This window comes from Lipotes vexillifer, unplaced genomic scaffold, assembly GCF_000442215.2.
Source record: "Lipotes vexillifer unplaced genomic scaffold, Lipotes_vexillifer_v1.1 scaffold139, whole genome shotgun sequence".
In the NCBI taxonomy this organism is placed as follows: domain Eukaryota; kingdom Metazoa; phylum Chordata; class Mammalia; order Artiodactyla; family Lipotidae; genus Lipotes; species Lipotes vexillifer.
This window is the reverse complement of record NW_006793370.1, coordinates 1,507,901-1,523,754: the sequence shown is the minus strand read 5'-3', so window position 1 is coordinate 1,523,754 and position 15,854 is coordinate 1,507,901. Positions and strand designations below refer to the sequence as shown.

At 39.0% G+C, this 15,854-nt stretch overlaps 1 protein-coding gene across 2 annotated transcripts in view; it reads left to right on the top strand.

The window, feature by feature from the left end:
* LOC103084264 (estrogen-related receptor gamma) overlaps positions 1 to 15,854 on the top strand; it is a 159,144-nt gene that overhangs the window by 134,870 nt on the left and 8,420 nt on the right. For both annotated transcript variants that reach the window (XM_007466319.1, XM_007466318.1), the window contains exon 4: positions 7,909 to 8,178. In XM_007466319.1, the coding sequence (XP_007466381.1) occupies positions 7,909 to 8,178 (270 nt within the window). The remainder of the gene's footprint in view (positions 1 to 7,908; positions 8,179 to 15,854) is intronic.

Sequence of the window (15,854 nt, the reverse complement as noted above, 5' to 3'; positions counted from 1 at the left end):
CTTCAGAAGTGGAAGCCAGTAAAGCGTTTTGATCAGCGAATAGCATAATTAGATTTCATATTTGAAAGAATGCTTGAATAGCCGCAGGTAGGATGGAAAAAGGAAACACCAGACATAAGGATTTTGGTGTCCCTGTATCCCAAAAGAGAAGATGGGGGCCCAAATCAAAACCATGGAGGAAGAAAAGGAGAGAAAGTGTTGGGTACATTTGGGAGGATGTGTCCAAACAAACACCCATCTTTCCTCCTCTGCATTTACGTTCACTTTGATCATTCTTTACGGTGCCTACCTACTTCTCCTCATTGTGCTTTAATCTACTTTTACTAAACTGTAAAGTTATAGAGGGCAGGCATTGTATCATCTCATGGTTCTGAGCACGGTGCTTTACTTTATCATAGAGGCACTAAATATCAGTGGTTACAGTGGAACCACTGGAAACCTAAATAACGTAGGGCTAGACCCAAACTTTTGGAAGATTTTTGCCACCTTCCCATTTTACAGATGAGAAAGCAGGAATTGGAGAAGTTGAGTCACATGATTAGTTGGTAGCAGAGGTGGCACCCCATGCTAGGTTGACTTACTCCCAACCCAGTGATGTTCGTGGGAAGTGCTCACCGATACCCACACGGCCTTGTGCTTGATATAAGTGGCTCTCAGTTTGTTATTCTGAGTCAGACGGCATTGGAGCTGGAAGATCCTTCAGAGATGTTTGGTCCACACTTCACATTTGACAGATGAAGAGTCAGCTGTGGGTCTGTATTTGTTTGCTGGGGCTGCTATAACAAAGTACCACAAACTGGATGGGTGAAACAACTGTCTCACAGTTGTCTTCCAGTTCTGGAGGCTGGAAGTCTGAGCTCAAGGTGTCTGGAGGGTCGGTTCCTTCTGAGCGCCATGAGGAAGGATCTGTTCCATCCCTCTCTTCTAGCTTCGGGTAGCCTCCAACATCCCTTGGCTTGTAGGTGGCGTTCATCCTGTGTATCTTCACATTGTTTTCCCTCTGTTTGTGTCTGTCTCTGAGTCTAAATTTCACCCTTTTTATGAAGTTACAGTCAGATTAGATTAGGACCCACCCTAATGACCTCATCTTAACTTGATCATCCACAAAGACCCTGTTTCCAAATAAGGTTACATTCACAGTCCTGGGAGTTAGGATTCCAACAGCTTTTGGAGGGCCACAAGTCAGCTTACAGCAGGGACCAAGTTAACACCGTTGGTCGTAGAGAGGGTGGAACCATAACCCAGATCCCCCGACCTCAAGGTCTCTGCTCCCCACACCAGCCTCTTCCCTCATCTATCACTCCACAGCAGTAAACACTTAGCTTTTGGGTATTTGACATTATAAGTCTCCTACATAGTCTTCAGAAGTCTGCGGAAATGTCTATCAGCCTTACGGATCCCCAAAGTTCAAGACAGAGTCGATTTGTGTTTATTTTGGAGGTTTGACTTTTACATCAAGAATTAGACCAAATTTGATAAAGACTCCTTGGGAATTTCCTGAAGAGGATGGTGCCTGCACATCTGGTGCCCACACTGGACTGATTTTCCTTGGACAACTGGTCCATGCCCTGTCATGCACGATGATAATATTTCTTGACCAGTCCCACTGGGGAAAGCAAGGCAGATTCAAGCACAGTTTCTTTTTCTTCCAAATCAGAAATGTAGCTTCAAAATGATGCTTTTCCCTCCTCTGTTCTGTCTAATCCCAAAGTGAAACTGACAATACCCTTTTATAAGATTTTTTTTTTTTTTTTTTTTTGTGGTACGCAGGCCTCTCACTGTTGCGGCCTCTTCCGTTGCGGAGTGCAGGCTCAGCGGCCATGGCCCACGGGCCCAGCCGCTCCGCGGCATGTGGGATCTTCCCGGACCAGGGCACGAACCCGTGTACCCTGAATCGGCAGGCGGACTCTCAACCACTGCGCCACCGGGGAAGCCCAGATTTTTTTTTTAAGAGTCATATATTATATGGTGCTGCCTTCCTTTTTCCTTCATGGCCAAACAAATTTAAGTCACATCAAAAAGGAGAGTTTTCCAGGCAGAACTTTCTTGTTTTCAACTAGTACAGAAAAAAAAAAAAAAAAGCTTGTAGGAAAAGAAAGCTATTAGATGTCCCTCCTTGAAAGCAGCTTCTCCATCCTCACCTCCATGCTCCCCAACAATTTGTCTTTCTTCTTGGTTTAGATGAAAGGAGAGAAGTAAAGTTGAGGCCAGGTCAGAAGGAGTTTGGGAAAGACTAAGGGAATTATTTGCTCCTCTGTAGGCATTCACAGGGGGTAGGTAAGTGGGATTTGCAAAGAGAAGCTGTACCCTCCCTGTAGATGTTCTCTGTATTCTGATTTTTGCATTCTTCTGCCCTCTCTCTGGTCCTTTTTTCAAAGAAGCTTGGCAATTGTTTAAAACTGCCCACTCACAAAAATAAACCAACAAAAAATTCCTAACATCATTTTGAGGCTTTCCTATGCTTCCACCTGGGAATATTTTTCCTTAGCTGCTGTTACACTTTTAATTTTTCTAGCAAGCTGGACTGGGAAATAAGAAACAATTGTTTCTTATGAAAGAAAGCATTTCACCAGTGCCATGGGGGTATGGGGGCATGTTTTCAATTTCGGTGCCCTTGCAAACTTATTTGGCTGTTCACATAATCAGCATGAGTGGTCAGTGGCCAGTCAAAGCTGTAAGCTCGGTGAATAGTGATAATTGTGCCCTGGACTGGTGGATACTACCCGTCCAATTCTACTCTCTCCTTCTTTAGTTTATCGCAACTATCCAGATCTTATACTAAACTGTATGTAGATGGTGATCAGTTCTCCCACATAGATAGAGAGTAATTTTTGAATCTGAGTTCTGTCTTTCAGATTTTCACATTTGTCCCATGAAGCCACTATTTTAAAATAATGGCTCCATAAAATCTCTGTGAACCCCACTTGGAGTATGAAAACAGAATTAAAGAAACAGCTATCTTATGGAATCCACAAATGTTTAAACAAATGATCAAATTGGGAAGAAAGGAGTGATCCCATTTTTGTCAGTTATTCTTACATTTCACCCAAACCAATTGTTATTGAATCTTAATTATTAATATCTGGGTCAGGCTAACAGATAAAGTTTCAAAGGGTAGCATTGTATGTATTGTATCTAATGCTTAGGTACTAATATAATAAAGAGATATTATAATATAATAGAGATAATTATTATCATCTTTTATAAAGAAAATGTTTAAATAAAATGCTGCCGGTAGATCCAAGTGGATATTCCAGCTTTCACTTTGGCACTGGACCGTCTGTAGTTGCTTGCCTCTAGCCTCTACTGAGTTCTAGTCCGTGAAGTCTATCTCTATGAAAAAAAAAAAAAAAGAGAGAGAAAAGGTCTTAATTTATATATATTTTACAAGCCCCAGAGCTGTGTTTTGTGAATCATAGAACAAATGATATGTCTGCTCCTATTTGAGAAGAGCAGCTGACTTAAAAAGAGAAAGTTTATCACTAACAAGGCTTATGCATCTGTGCATTTATTGATAACTAAGACCAAGTTTTCGTGCTCTTGTTATCCTCTTCTTCCCTAGTTCCTGTCCACACTAGGTTTATTTATATTGGAGACGAAGAATCTAGCTGACGCCATGTTGCTCAGTCAGCTTCTCTCAGCCAACTTCGTTTGTGATCTCAGTGAGTCATTATGACAGAATTATAATTTTAGCATGCTATGCTATTTGCTGAAAAGTGTCCATTTTTGGTGGAACAGAGACCCTACAGTTCAAAAAACTGTGGGCGGGCAAATCAATGCCATGATTAAGTGATACCAACAGGCACCCTGAAGATTTAAAAGCCTTGTTCTGTTTCAAGGAAGCAGCTGAGAAGAAAATGCCTAGCAGGGGTTAAACCCAAATGCCTTCACGGCAGCCTATTTCTGTCAACACTCTGTTCAGGAAATAAACATTTATGCTTTCTGAAATGAAAGTGTATTTTTGAAGACTAGCTGTCAGATATTTTTTGCCCTTCACACTTTCAAATGCTTAGCCTTTTTTGTAAGTTGACTGCAAAGTGCCATCAGTTTGCCGGGCTAAGAAAAAATAAATAAATAAAAGCGCTTGACAAGTTCCATAGCACCACTGTCAACCTCCTAAGTTTCCAGTAGAAAAAGGATAGAGGGTTGGCACAAACATGGTTTCTTCCAGCCTGTTACTTCAGGGGTACCGGCCTCTTGAGAAGCTTTCCAACCCTTCCAAATGATGTTATTCCCCAGTGTCATCTGGTTTATTTGGAGCACACTGTATTGCAGATAAACACGCTATTTAACTGTGGGTTAAGGTAGCGAGTCTTTCTGCCCGCAGAATGCCTGAGATACGTTAAAGGGCACTGATCCTAGGATGGAGATGAAGAGAGATCAGGGTTGTCAGCGATATGCATGGAATGGGCTGGAGCTGGGGAAGAAAAAAAGGTGCCATGATACCAGTGTATTTTAAAAAGCTGTAATATGGCTGAACATTTAAAACTATAACCTGTCACACACCAAAGATTAAGATCCTGGGATGTACAAAACATGAAATTCCAATGACACCACTGCAAAGCATGTTTTATTTCACTTCGGAAGGAGGTTTCTCTCCGAAGATAGCTAAAGGTTATAGATGCTGAGGACCTCGAACTTGTAGCCCGAGAGCTATTAAAACACCACTAAATGCCCAGTAGAAGCACAGACAAGTAATCATCATTTGGATGCAAGCATGCGTGTGCCAACGGAGCCATAGTGTTTTTAGAAAATTCCTTAGACTCAGTTTATTAAAATATGCATTTTCATCTAGATCTTGGTCACTTAGGTTGTTATACTTTGCTCAGGACTACTGATAAAATTATCATTTTATCCACGTGTCTTTATGAATGTAAAATAGAACTAGCACTCCTCAAGGCCAGGGAGAAAATTTTTGAGGAATTAAAATATCATCTCGATTAGGTATTCAGCCTTCTTAGTGCTCAGGTGGACACAGCTAGCTCATAACAAGGCTGTTTAACAAGGCTGTTATCCAGGCATTTGGGCTGGACAGCTCTTTGTGACAGTTTCTAGATTGCAGAGGTTTGGGAGGAAAGGGTTAAACTGTTGGAATCCAGCTATTTCTAGACCAAAAAGAGATTAAAAAGTCCAGACTTTTTTATATTGTGTAAAGCATGGGTTGTCTTCTTTTCCCTACGGTTTTGCAAAAATTATACCTCCTCTAATCAGCTTGAAATAGACTTGAGGCAATCCAACAGACCTTTTGTGCTATATCCATCTTTATGTGCTCCCCAACCTCCCCCCGCCCAAAAGGAGAACCTTTTCTTTACCCTCTTCCTTCTTTTTATTTCATTAAGAATTGAAAGGAAAAGTTTGGTTTACATACACTCTCTCTCCACACACACACACACACACACACACACACACACACACAGCCATCCACCTAGAAGAATCAAATTGCAGGATCAACCTAAAAAAATGAAATGTTATTGTTTTTGCTTAATTAAACCCCCAAGAAATGTGTGAAACATTGTTATGGCTGAAAAATTGTTCATTTGTAAATCACAGGGACAAAGGGGACCCCGTGCAACTTTAAAGTTTCCATGCGCGTAAATGTCGATAATGCCCCTTCTCCATCATCAGCACTAAATTCACATTGATGCCTCTTTTCTTCTCCGTATTGATCCTTCCATGAGAACGTAGATTTGTATCTGTTAATTAATGCGTCCTGAAACAGCGTTTGTATTAATCAGGCAGATAAGAAAAATTGGATGCCTGCATCCTCCTGACAGCCGTAAAAGTGCTGGCCCTGATAAAATCGTGGATGGACCTCAATAAAAAAGTTCCTCCTTCCACTCAATAAACTAATCATCCTGCTTTTAATTATTCGGCAGAAAGATGTGTGGAGATTGGGGAATGTGTAAATCTATTTACTAACAGCAGTGTCTGGGAAGGGAGAATAGGGCTGTCACAGGAAGGTGCTGCAGGCTATGCGCTCTGTCCATCTGCTGCTGCAGAAAAACTGCTGCTTGGGAGCATGAAAAGGAACAAGGAAACGAAGGCAAATGGAAAATACCCATCCCTTTCTGCTCAGAACTTTCTAGATGATTATGTTTTCGTCTGCTTCATTTACAAAAGAAATTGCTACTTCGTCCCTTTTCTTAGCTTAGATATTTGAATTTGCATGACATCTTTTTCTTGCGATGGGGGAATAGAAGAAAAGAGCAATACTGTTTGTTTGTTTTTTGGTTTGTTTGTTGTAAAACAACCTCTAGAGCAAATGGAAGCACACCTACTCAGATTAGCTCATTATTCTTCTCTTTTGAATCCCTGTTAAAAGTTGTTACATCTCTAATGCCAAGAGGATATTTATTAATGTATCCTCACATTGCAATGACAAAAAAAAAAAGAGAATGGAAAAAATGGCATAGCCAGTCTAAAAGAAGATCAGTTAGGTAATATGTAAGCGGCTTGATAAAAAAATGAAAGAAATGCTTTTTACACAGGCCCTAAGACCCCTTAAGAAAAGCTTGACTTAATCCCTCTTGATGATTTTATTAAACACTTGTAGTTAATGGTGCCAAATGGCAAACCACTAGTTTTCTCCAGCGGGCCAGGAAATCATTTCCTTTTCTTTACCATGCTGTGGTTGCTAAATATCGCAAGTTGCATTATTAATATTTCCTTCCTTCTGTAGAATTCTTGGTAGCAGGACCTTAAATCATGGTCCCATTGTCCTCCAAAACCATAGAGATGGTTGGTCCACCCTTGGAATTCCTGAGCATAACCTTGGAAAGGAAAGTGAAGTTTTAAGAAACATTTCTTCTTTTAGGAAAAAGTATGTGGTTGATCATCAGGTTTCTCCACTAAGACTTCCTTTTAGAGTCTGGGTCTAATTCCTTTTTAATTTTTTTTTTTTTTTTTTTTTTGCTTGTGTTTTCTCGAGTTCAGAAGGGACTTTAGACATCTGTGCATAAATGCAGACCACATTTTTGTAAAGGATTGAAGCAGTGTCATCCAGGTATTTCAGATAAAAATAATACATCATACAGCTACACTTATGGAATGCATATTATATATTAGTGTTTTGCTGGGTTTTATTTTATATTTCCCCAAAACAAAAATTAAGGTACAAGGAAATTGTCTTGCTCGAGGTGAAACAGCCAGTAGCTCAGTGGAGCCAGTATTTAAGTTCAGGATCAGGCTCTGCTCATATTCTGTCCACCACACCTCGTTGCCTGCATATTTAACTTTTTTTAATAACTGGATCTTAATATCAAGAATAAATTGTGGCTTCTCCATTTGGTGAGGAGGCCAGCCTGCAAAATATTCTACCCTCTTTTATACCAATAATCACCATTTAAAAAAGGAATTCATGCTAAATATCAGGGGGCAAAATATCCAGTTAAGAAGGCTCTTTTGGGTGTAAGCATACTCAACACTCACTGTGCTTGTGACTATTACAGAGAAATGGTTCCAAACTGCACTGTACTGTGTGGCCTACATTGTTTGTTCTCCCTTATCTGGGGCTTTTGGTTTTTTGCTTTCGTGGTGTTTATCAATAGTAGTTTTTAGAGTTGAAAGTTTGACTCCCTGTAAGACAGTCACGGAGACTTCCCCTAGAAATCAAGTATATTTCAACATTACACAGTAGTTTCTTCTCAAGTGAAAGAAACAAGACTCGTTCTTTTCTATTATATTCCTCTCAGCTGTGTCTATAAAACCTCGAGAAAATGCCAACCAGTTGAAGCTGGTTTGTGACTTTTACTTTGCCATTGGCAAAATGATCAGGGGAAATTCTAAGAGTGGCTAATCAAAGTTCAGCATGATTTTGAGCACCGCTGCAGAAGGCAACTACCGTATGAAACTAGCGTATTCTGAAACGATAGCTTTAAAGTAACTCGATCTGCCCATCTTCCCATGCAGGCTTCTCCACGCTGTCCCTGGCGGACCAGATGAGCCTTCTGCAGAGTGCTTGGATGGAAATTTTGATCCTTGGTGTCGTGTACCGATCTCTTTCCTTTGAGGATGAACTTGTCTATGCAGACGATTATATAATGGATGAAGACCAGTCTAAACTAGCAGGCCTTCTTGACCTAAATAATGCTATCCTGCAGCTGGTAAAGAAATACAAGAGCATGAAGCTGGAGAAAGAAGAATTTGTCACCCTCAAAGCAATCGCTCTTGCTAATTCAGGTTGGCATATTGACAATGGCCCGTTGTTACATTTTCTAATATGTCAGTTTTACCCCTTCCTTTAAATTCTTCCTCAGGGATTTGCTAGAGACCCACTTGTAAATTCTGAGTCAGCAAAATTATAGTCATTGTAGCTTTCTGGTGAAAAGTTAGAAGAAAAGAAATATCAACTTAAAGGGAATTATTTTTATTTTATGTGTTTATTAAAAGCTGTGACACTTTTACCACCTAATTCACTTACTAACATGAACCATGGCAAAGCAAAAACTCACGTGCCTGTGATGTAAATGGACACTCAGGACCAAATTAGCTCCTGTGTCTTGTTTGCACAAGTGAAAATAAGTGTGAGTTACAAATACAAATCATTCCCCCGCTCCCCCAGAATGCAGATTTTGTAATTGGAATAATATATGTAGTGTTGCCTTTCACTTTGGTTATCAGAGAATACTGTGTTTTCTTCCATTCTGGAATTCTCTAAAAGTCAAGTTCTGCTGAAGGAGTATTTCCCTCAAGGGTATTACCTATGCAGTGAGGGTTAAGAATTATGAGAATAAATTGGTCTTTACATGAGAACTGAAATGTACTAAAATAGGGAGCAACCTCTGATAAGTAAAAATCGTTGGTGCTTTGTTGTTTTTCCCTTTGTGCCTCTCCTGATGCTTGACTGTGGTCTTAAGTCTCTCTTAGCATTTGCATAAAGTCCAGGATAGATCCCCCCTTAATGACGAGCTGATCTTTAGATACCTGCATGTCAATAACACGCTCTGATGCTATGTACCATTGACAGTCACACCGTGCCCCTCCATCTGCTTTTGTTTTGACCCTATCTTTGAACTTTATCTTGGTTGCCGGCCAGTAGTTTTCCCTTTAATTACAAGAAGGAAACTGTCAATAAAATCTGTTAAATGGGATGCAATGAGTGGCTTGAATGGGCGGGCGGCTATTTGTTCAAATTCTGCAGCATTCAAGGTATTGACAGTTTGTTTTCTGGGGCCATATGTGACGATCAATCTCAGACTGGGCTCAGCCGCGCTGAAAAATGAAAAACCAGATTGCTTTTGCTTACTTGTGGATGACGACTTTGTGATTTGGCGTGGTCCTAGTGAGATGAGACCTTCTGCCCAAATTGCCCCCATGAGAGCCAGGGACGCCTGACTGTTTTTAGAAATAATTTTTAATTGATTTTGTAATTAACAGTTCATCTACAATATTGATGCATGAATCCTTGGACTGATAGGAGGGGGATTGTTTTCAACAATGAAGTTGTACTTTCCTATTTGTCTTCATAATGGCATTTAGCATTTCACACTTTTAATGGCGAATGTACCCCTCTTCCTTATAACACCATTCACTTTTCGCTTACTCCCCTGTGAAACTGTAAAATATGATTCTGTGTGACAAATGGCATCGTTGTCACAAACCCTGAGGAACCCCGTGCCCTGCTCTCTGGAAAACCAAAGTGAGAGATGGGATAGAAATTTTCTGAGAATTTATTAGCTTGCATGGACTTCCCATTAGAGCACCTCCCATAATTAGATGAAAGATTTTGCGGTGATGGTTTGGGAAGAATTTTTATTTGGAAACCATATAGTGATTCTAATGTAAAACATTTACTTGGTTAATTATTTTTAAAATGAAGCCAGTGTATTTTATATCTTTCGTGTCTCAAATTGCTTTTTGTGAATTATTAATTAATCATGAATGCTGAGCAATGATAAAACTTTATCATCAAAATTGCTAAAATTCTATACTTTTGGATGTTAGGTGTATACTTTATGGCTATGATTATTATTTAGTTTACCTGAATTAATTAGTAGCAGCATTTCTGTTGCTGCTGTTTAGAAGTATAATCATTAATGTTTTTATATAGAGATATTTGTATTCCACATTCTCTGCTGTGAGGCAGAGGAGGTGACCTACTTTCAAGCAATGACTGGTGATTAAAAAGTTTATAGAACTAGTCAGTTTATTTTTCTTGTAATAACAGCCAGAAATAGTCAAACAAACCCTCTCTTTTTTCTAGCATAGTATTCTGTAGCATTTTTTTTTCTTAAAAATTTCTCCACCTCACAAAATTCTCCTGTAAGTAATTCTAACATTTTTTCAGCATCTCAATACCAAGGAAAATTAATTGAATCAGAGTCCATAATAAAGGAGTAACAACGAAGTCCTATAGGGACTATTTTAATGTCTAAATTGTGCCACCTCTCCTGTGCTGTATAAATATGGCCTTTCTCTCATCCAGCCAACCTGCAAGCCCCACCATTTTACCTTGGGATAAACCACACAGAAAGGCATTTTGTTTGAGACTGTCAGTATGATGCTATTTTATTCCATTTTTTTTTTACCGTTATTTGGAGGACAGCAATAAAGTTGCAGATTCAGTCTTGCCGGGAACCTGTGTTTCTTAAGCTGCTCAAACACAGCAATATGAAAATATTTTAGTGCTTTTCGTAAACATACCAAAAAGCTTGTAGATTTTCTTTCAGTATTTAGAAATTTTAGATTAACCTAAGAGACTTTTGGCGGAGAAAAAAAAAAAACCTACTTTAGTGTGATTTATATAAGTACCTCAGCGTTCCCCGTATGGCTGTAGGTGTAAACAACCATTGTCTCATTAATCTAAATTTCAGCTTATTTTAAACATCTGTCTTTATTCAATAATTATAAATGTTGTGCTTATGCTTGGGAAACAGGGAATTGGCTTCCCGATACTGGCTGTCATACTTTTTGTAGATATGTTTCTGTCACATATGAATTCAGGAATATTTATAACACCAGAAAGCCATTGGAGGTGTATTCCCTATCTTCAGGTACATAGCCAAAAAAACCAATATATCATGAGCTAATACTGGAATTATCACATTCAGATCTTTGAAAACCCTAAATAATTGTTCCACTGATTTTTGAAGGTAAGAAACTAACTGACTCACTTAAACTATATATTCTCTATTTTGGAGTGCCAACAGCCTTTTGAGAAATACTGCATCCCCGATACACCTCTGTGGGACTGAATTTAAAGAGGAAAATCTAGGTCACAATTTTAACATTGTCATTGTAAGGCCCTGGCTTTCCCACACGTACACCAAGAGGTTTAGACTAATCTCTAGAATTCTTTCCATTTGGGGAATTCTGTGATTCTAGAATTAATTTTATGTCTTTATGGGAAAATATAGTGAAATATTACTGCCAGCATTTTGGGTAAGATTATAGCACGTGATTCTGTTCTCTCAGTTGGTTCTGTTGATTCTTATGTCTAAAATTTGTTTGAAACTATTCTCACTGGCCCCAAGGTAATATACTCATCTTTACCTAGTGGAAGATGAAAAGCAGTTTAAGATTAAGAATTGCTTTTAGTCCGATCATTCTCTTTGGCTTAAGTCACAAGACCTTCAACTCCATAGCTGCCCCTCACAACCCGACTGCTGCCACCCCAGACCCACCCCCAACCTAGAGCCCTGTGAGCCCAGCCCATGTGAGAATAGATAGAATCTACGTATTTAAGTTGACTTTTCTTTTTACTTCTGCATAGTACCTCTGGAGTAATAGCATCTATTGATATAAAGCTGCAAATAATATTTTGGTCATCAATTTTAAATCATCAGTCATTATGCTCATCTCATGACAGTATTTTGTTCTCAGGGACAAATGGTATATGTGCAGAATGTGGTGTAATTTCAAGGGATTAAAAAGTCTATGATTTCTGTCGGGGAGTGGAATGGGGGCCGTATTTAATCAGCATATTTGGACCCTCATACAAGTTTGGACTAGTGTTCCTCAATCTTGTTTCATTCTCTCTCCTCTTAGGGTAGGCTTTTTCGATATGTTTTTCCTAATAGGTCCCCAATGAAGTATTAATATCACAGTTATACAATGCATCTGTTTATGTACTGCGTATATGTGAATTTTACCTAAAAAGAGAGGGTTTTTTTCTACTCTCCAATTCCAAATGTCACCTCCTTTGAGAATGCATGGTTTATCCACGTAACTGTTTTCTTCTCTGTAAAATGAGGCAGATGAATTTAATAACATCTTACATCTCCTAACTGGCCTAAAATTTTAATCTCAGTTACTTTTAAGAGAGGGTGGTGAGTTTGGTCTTATATTTTGCGTGTGGCTCGGCCGTATATTTTGTGTGTGGTGTGTGTGTTTGTGCTAAATCGGTAATATAGAAATATTAACATCTTCACGGATCTAAACAACTAGTATAAAAGTAAAAACACCTCTTCAGTTCTTTAGCATCTACTGGGCCCTCAAACAATTTTACTGAAATTGGGAATTTGCTGATTTGATACTCAGGAGATAGTTTTAGCTATTGGTCAAGAGATTATCCTTTTTAAGAATCTTTCTGTAGACATTTCTGTTTTAGTTTTTAGCCTCTGCTGGGGAATCTCTTTTGATTTCCACAGCATGTTTGAGTAGACATATCCAGTATCATTTTACAGGTAATGGAAGTGAGCTGATAAAGATGTATGGCTGCTTTGAGGCAGAGGGTTGGACCCTCAGTCCCTAGCTATCAATAAGCTATTAATATTTCTATTTCACAAATAACGTGTATACCATGTCTTTAAAAGGGTCAGTGAATAAGATGTTAGCCAGTGCAATTTCACATCTGCCACCCTAAATTAGTATTTTAAGTTTAGTTTAGAATTTTGTCCCCAGTTCCTTTATCTTGCTGTCTTCGTAGAGCTATAGTGGTATAAAACCACTCAGGAAAGTGACAAAAAGAATCGCAAACAAAATGTTTACCAGATTATAACATTTTGTAAGAAAAGAATATGGATAGGTCCTTTGTGGCAGGCAGAAATTTATTCTTAACTTTTACCCAAACCAGTATCTTATTCTATAAGATAAATAAGAAATCAGAATTATGCCTTTCCATCTCCTAGTCTGCTTCTCTTTGGTTTTTGCTCAAATCAGTCATCACTGCTTGAATTATTTTAATTTTATTTTAGATGATATATCTGGGAAGTGGATTGTTTTTTAATTTAATGCAACCCTTACATTCCATGCACACTGTGATATTTCAAAACTTTATGTAGAAAAAATAAGGCTGGTTCCTGAACGTTTCTTAGCACGCTCAATGATCACTATGCCTTTATATAACATGGGAAGTATTTGCTACAAGTATCTCTGTGCTTCCATCCTGCATTATAAGCACATAAAATCCTCTATAGTTGCTTTACTTCTAGGAGTTGACATAATATAGCACCATTTCATGTATAGGTCTTAAGATAATGAGCAATCTGTTATAAAAGGTCATTGGCATAGTGCAGAGCATTTAGGATGTTGTGAAAGGATGAACTATTTACCACCCAAGCTGATATCAAGATTCACTTCTTGGGTGTCATTGTCTTTATCACTTCTAGTAACAGGAATTAGAAAGTTCTAGAAAAGTGTAAGATACTGGCCTTGAGTACTTGCAGCGTAATAGAAAAGACCTAGCCGGGAAATTACGTGAGGTCAACAGAACAAACAATAATTTGGGATTCGAGAGGGAAGCCTGGAGGAAAGAAACTATGGGCCACGAGGGTTTTCTGTGATTCAACATTTTATATAAATACAGTAGGAGAGTGATTTGTGTGATTGATATAAATGTAAGAGAAAGCAGACTTGATAGCCAGAGCAAGAAATGAGGAAAACAGTCCTCAAAAAAAAAAAAAAAAAAAAAAAATGTGTGTCTCAATGGAAAGCTGTAAATTCAGAAGTCCTGTTTTTCTCACCATGGTTAGGCACAAAATCAGAATTATTACGTCTATTTCCAATATTAGAATTATAACTTCTCTGGGTTAGAAAAGGCCTAAAAGGCTTTATGATCCAACACCCTACTTGATATATGAAAAGCTTCCTTGGTGTTTCTGACAAGTGTTTCTGTAGTCTTGATAGGAATTCTGCTCAACTCACTACTTTCTAGCAGGGACCTTTTCATCAAGTTTCTCACTACCTCTCTCTCTAGCTCTCTCACCATTTTAATAAAAACACAGATTAAAACACACACACATACAAAACGAAATGTGTGACTTAATAAGTGTATTAGCTCCTCTAACAAATCACCACATCTTGGTGGCACTAAACCACGCTTGTTTATTCTCCTACACTTCAGGAGGTCAGTGGTCCATGATCAGTTTCACCAGGTTAATGACAAGGTGTGGACAGGGCCACCCTCCCTCTGGAGGCTCTAGGGGAGAATCTGATACCTGGCCTTTTCCAGCTTCTACCGTGGTGTTCCTTGCATTCCTTGGCGCATGGCGCCTTCCTGCATCTTCAGAGCCAGGCCTATGCCATTTTGCTTCATTGGCAACACTGCCTTCTTCCTTTTCCTCCCTCTTATAAGGACACTTTGAATTTCACTGAAGGCCCACCTGGATAATCTAGGATACTGTTCCCATATCAAGATCCTAAATCACAGCTACAAAGTCCGTTTTGCCACACGAGGTAACACTTAGGTTGCAGGGTTGGACTACCCAGATATCTTTGGGACCGTTTTGCTGCCTACCACAATGAATATATAAGCAAGGTCAAGAAATATAACTTTGCATCTGTCCCAGTCGCTCTCCCTTCCCTTCTCACAAAAGGAACCCCTATCCTGTCCTGACTTTTATAGTCATCACTTCCGTATGTTTTATAGTGGTTTTGTTACTAAATGTGCATCCCCAGACACGATAGTTTAATCTTGCCCTTTAAAAAACATTGTTTTCTCCTTATGGATTTTTAAAGTCCTTTACTCTAAAAGTTCCTCTCTAAGTTTTTGTGTTCTTACAGTTTATCTATTGCAAGAGCCAGGGCATTTGTCCTGCACAGTTCCCCAGAGTCTGGACTTTGCTGTTTATATCCTCTAGGGGCAGCTCATCATGTTTCTCTGCCCTTTGCGTCTTGTGCAGACCAGCAACTGTATCCAAAGGGCTTAATCAGATTCAGTTTCTAGACCTACAGGTGGGGTGCTGTTCTTTGGGAGACATATAATGTCTGGTTGTCTCACTTTTTGTGATGTTAGCAGCCATTGGTACTCATTCCTTAAATCCGTGGTGATTTGTAATTTTAACCTTTCTTTTTTCATTCAGTAGTTGGGATACTTATACACAGAGATGCTTTCTCTCCTCTCTTAGTTGGTTACCAGTGATACAGACTGAAGGGGAAATGTGGGATAAATGCTTGGTTATTTCTGTTTATTCACCAGTTTTCAAGATAAGGAATCGGCACCCTGTCTTTTTTTAATGTCATTATAAAGACATGTATTTAAACATAATCAGTAGATTTCAATCAACTGTAATTGTAATTCTTTTTAAAGTTTAAATTGTCCCATTTGAGTCAGCGGGACTCTTCAGGTCAGCGTCTGGAATCTTTGGATGACGTAATAGTTGTAGATTCTCTCCTTCCTATTTATTCTGACAAGGTGCTCATATTCATCCTAAATATTTCCTGATTGGGGCCTGGAATCTGATTACAACTTGGGTGCTACTGGTACCGAATACTGCATTCCTGGGTTGGCCATGCTTCCTGAACCCCTTCAGTGGAACAGAGCTAGGAACGCAGACACACACACTATAATCCTGATTGTGTGTGTTTTGGGGATATCTTGTTACTTAGCTTTTTGGTCAGTGTTTGCTATGGATTTTTAATTTTGCCGTCTAGTTGCTCTCTCTTTTTTTTTTTTTTTTTTTTGCGGTACGCGGGCC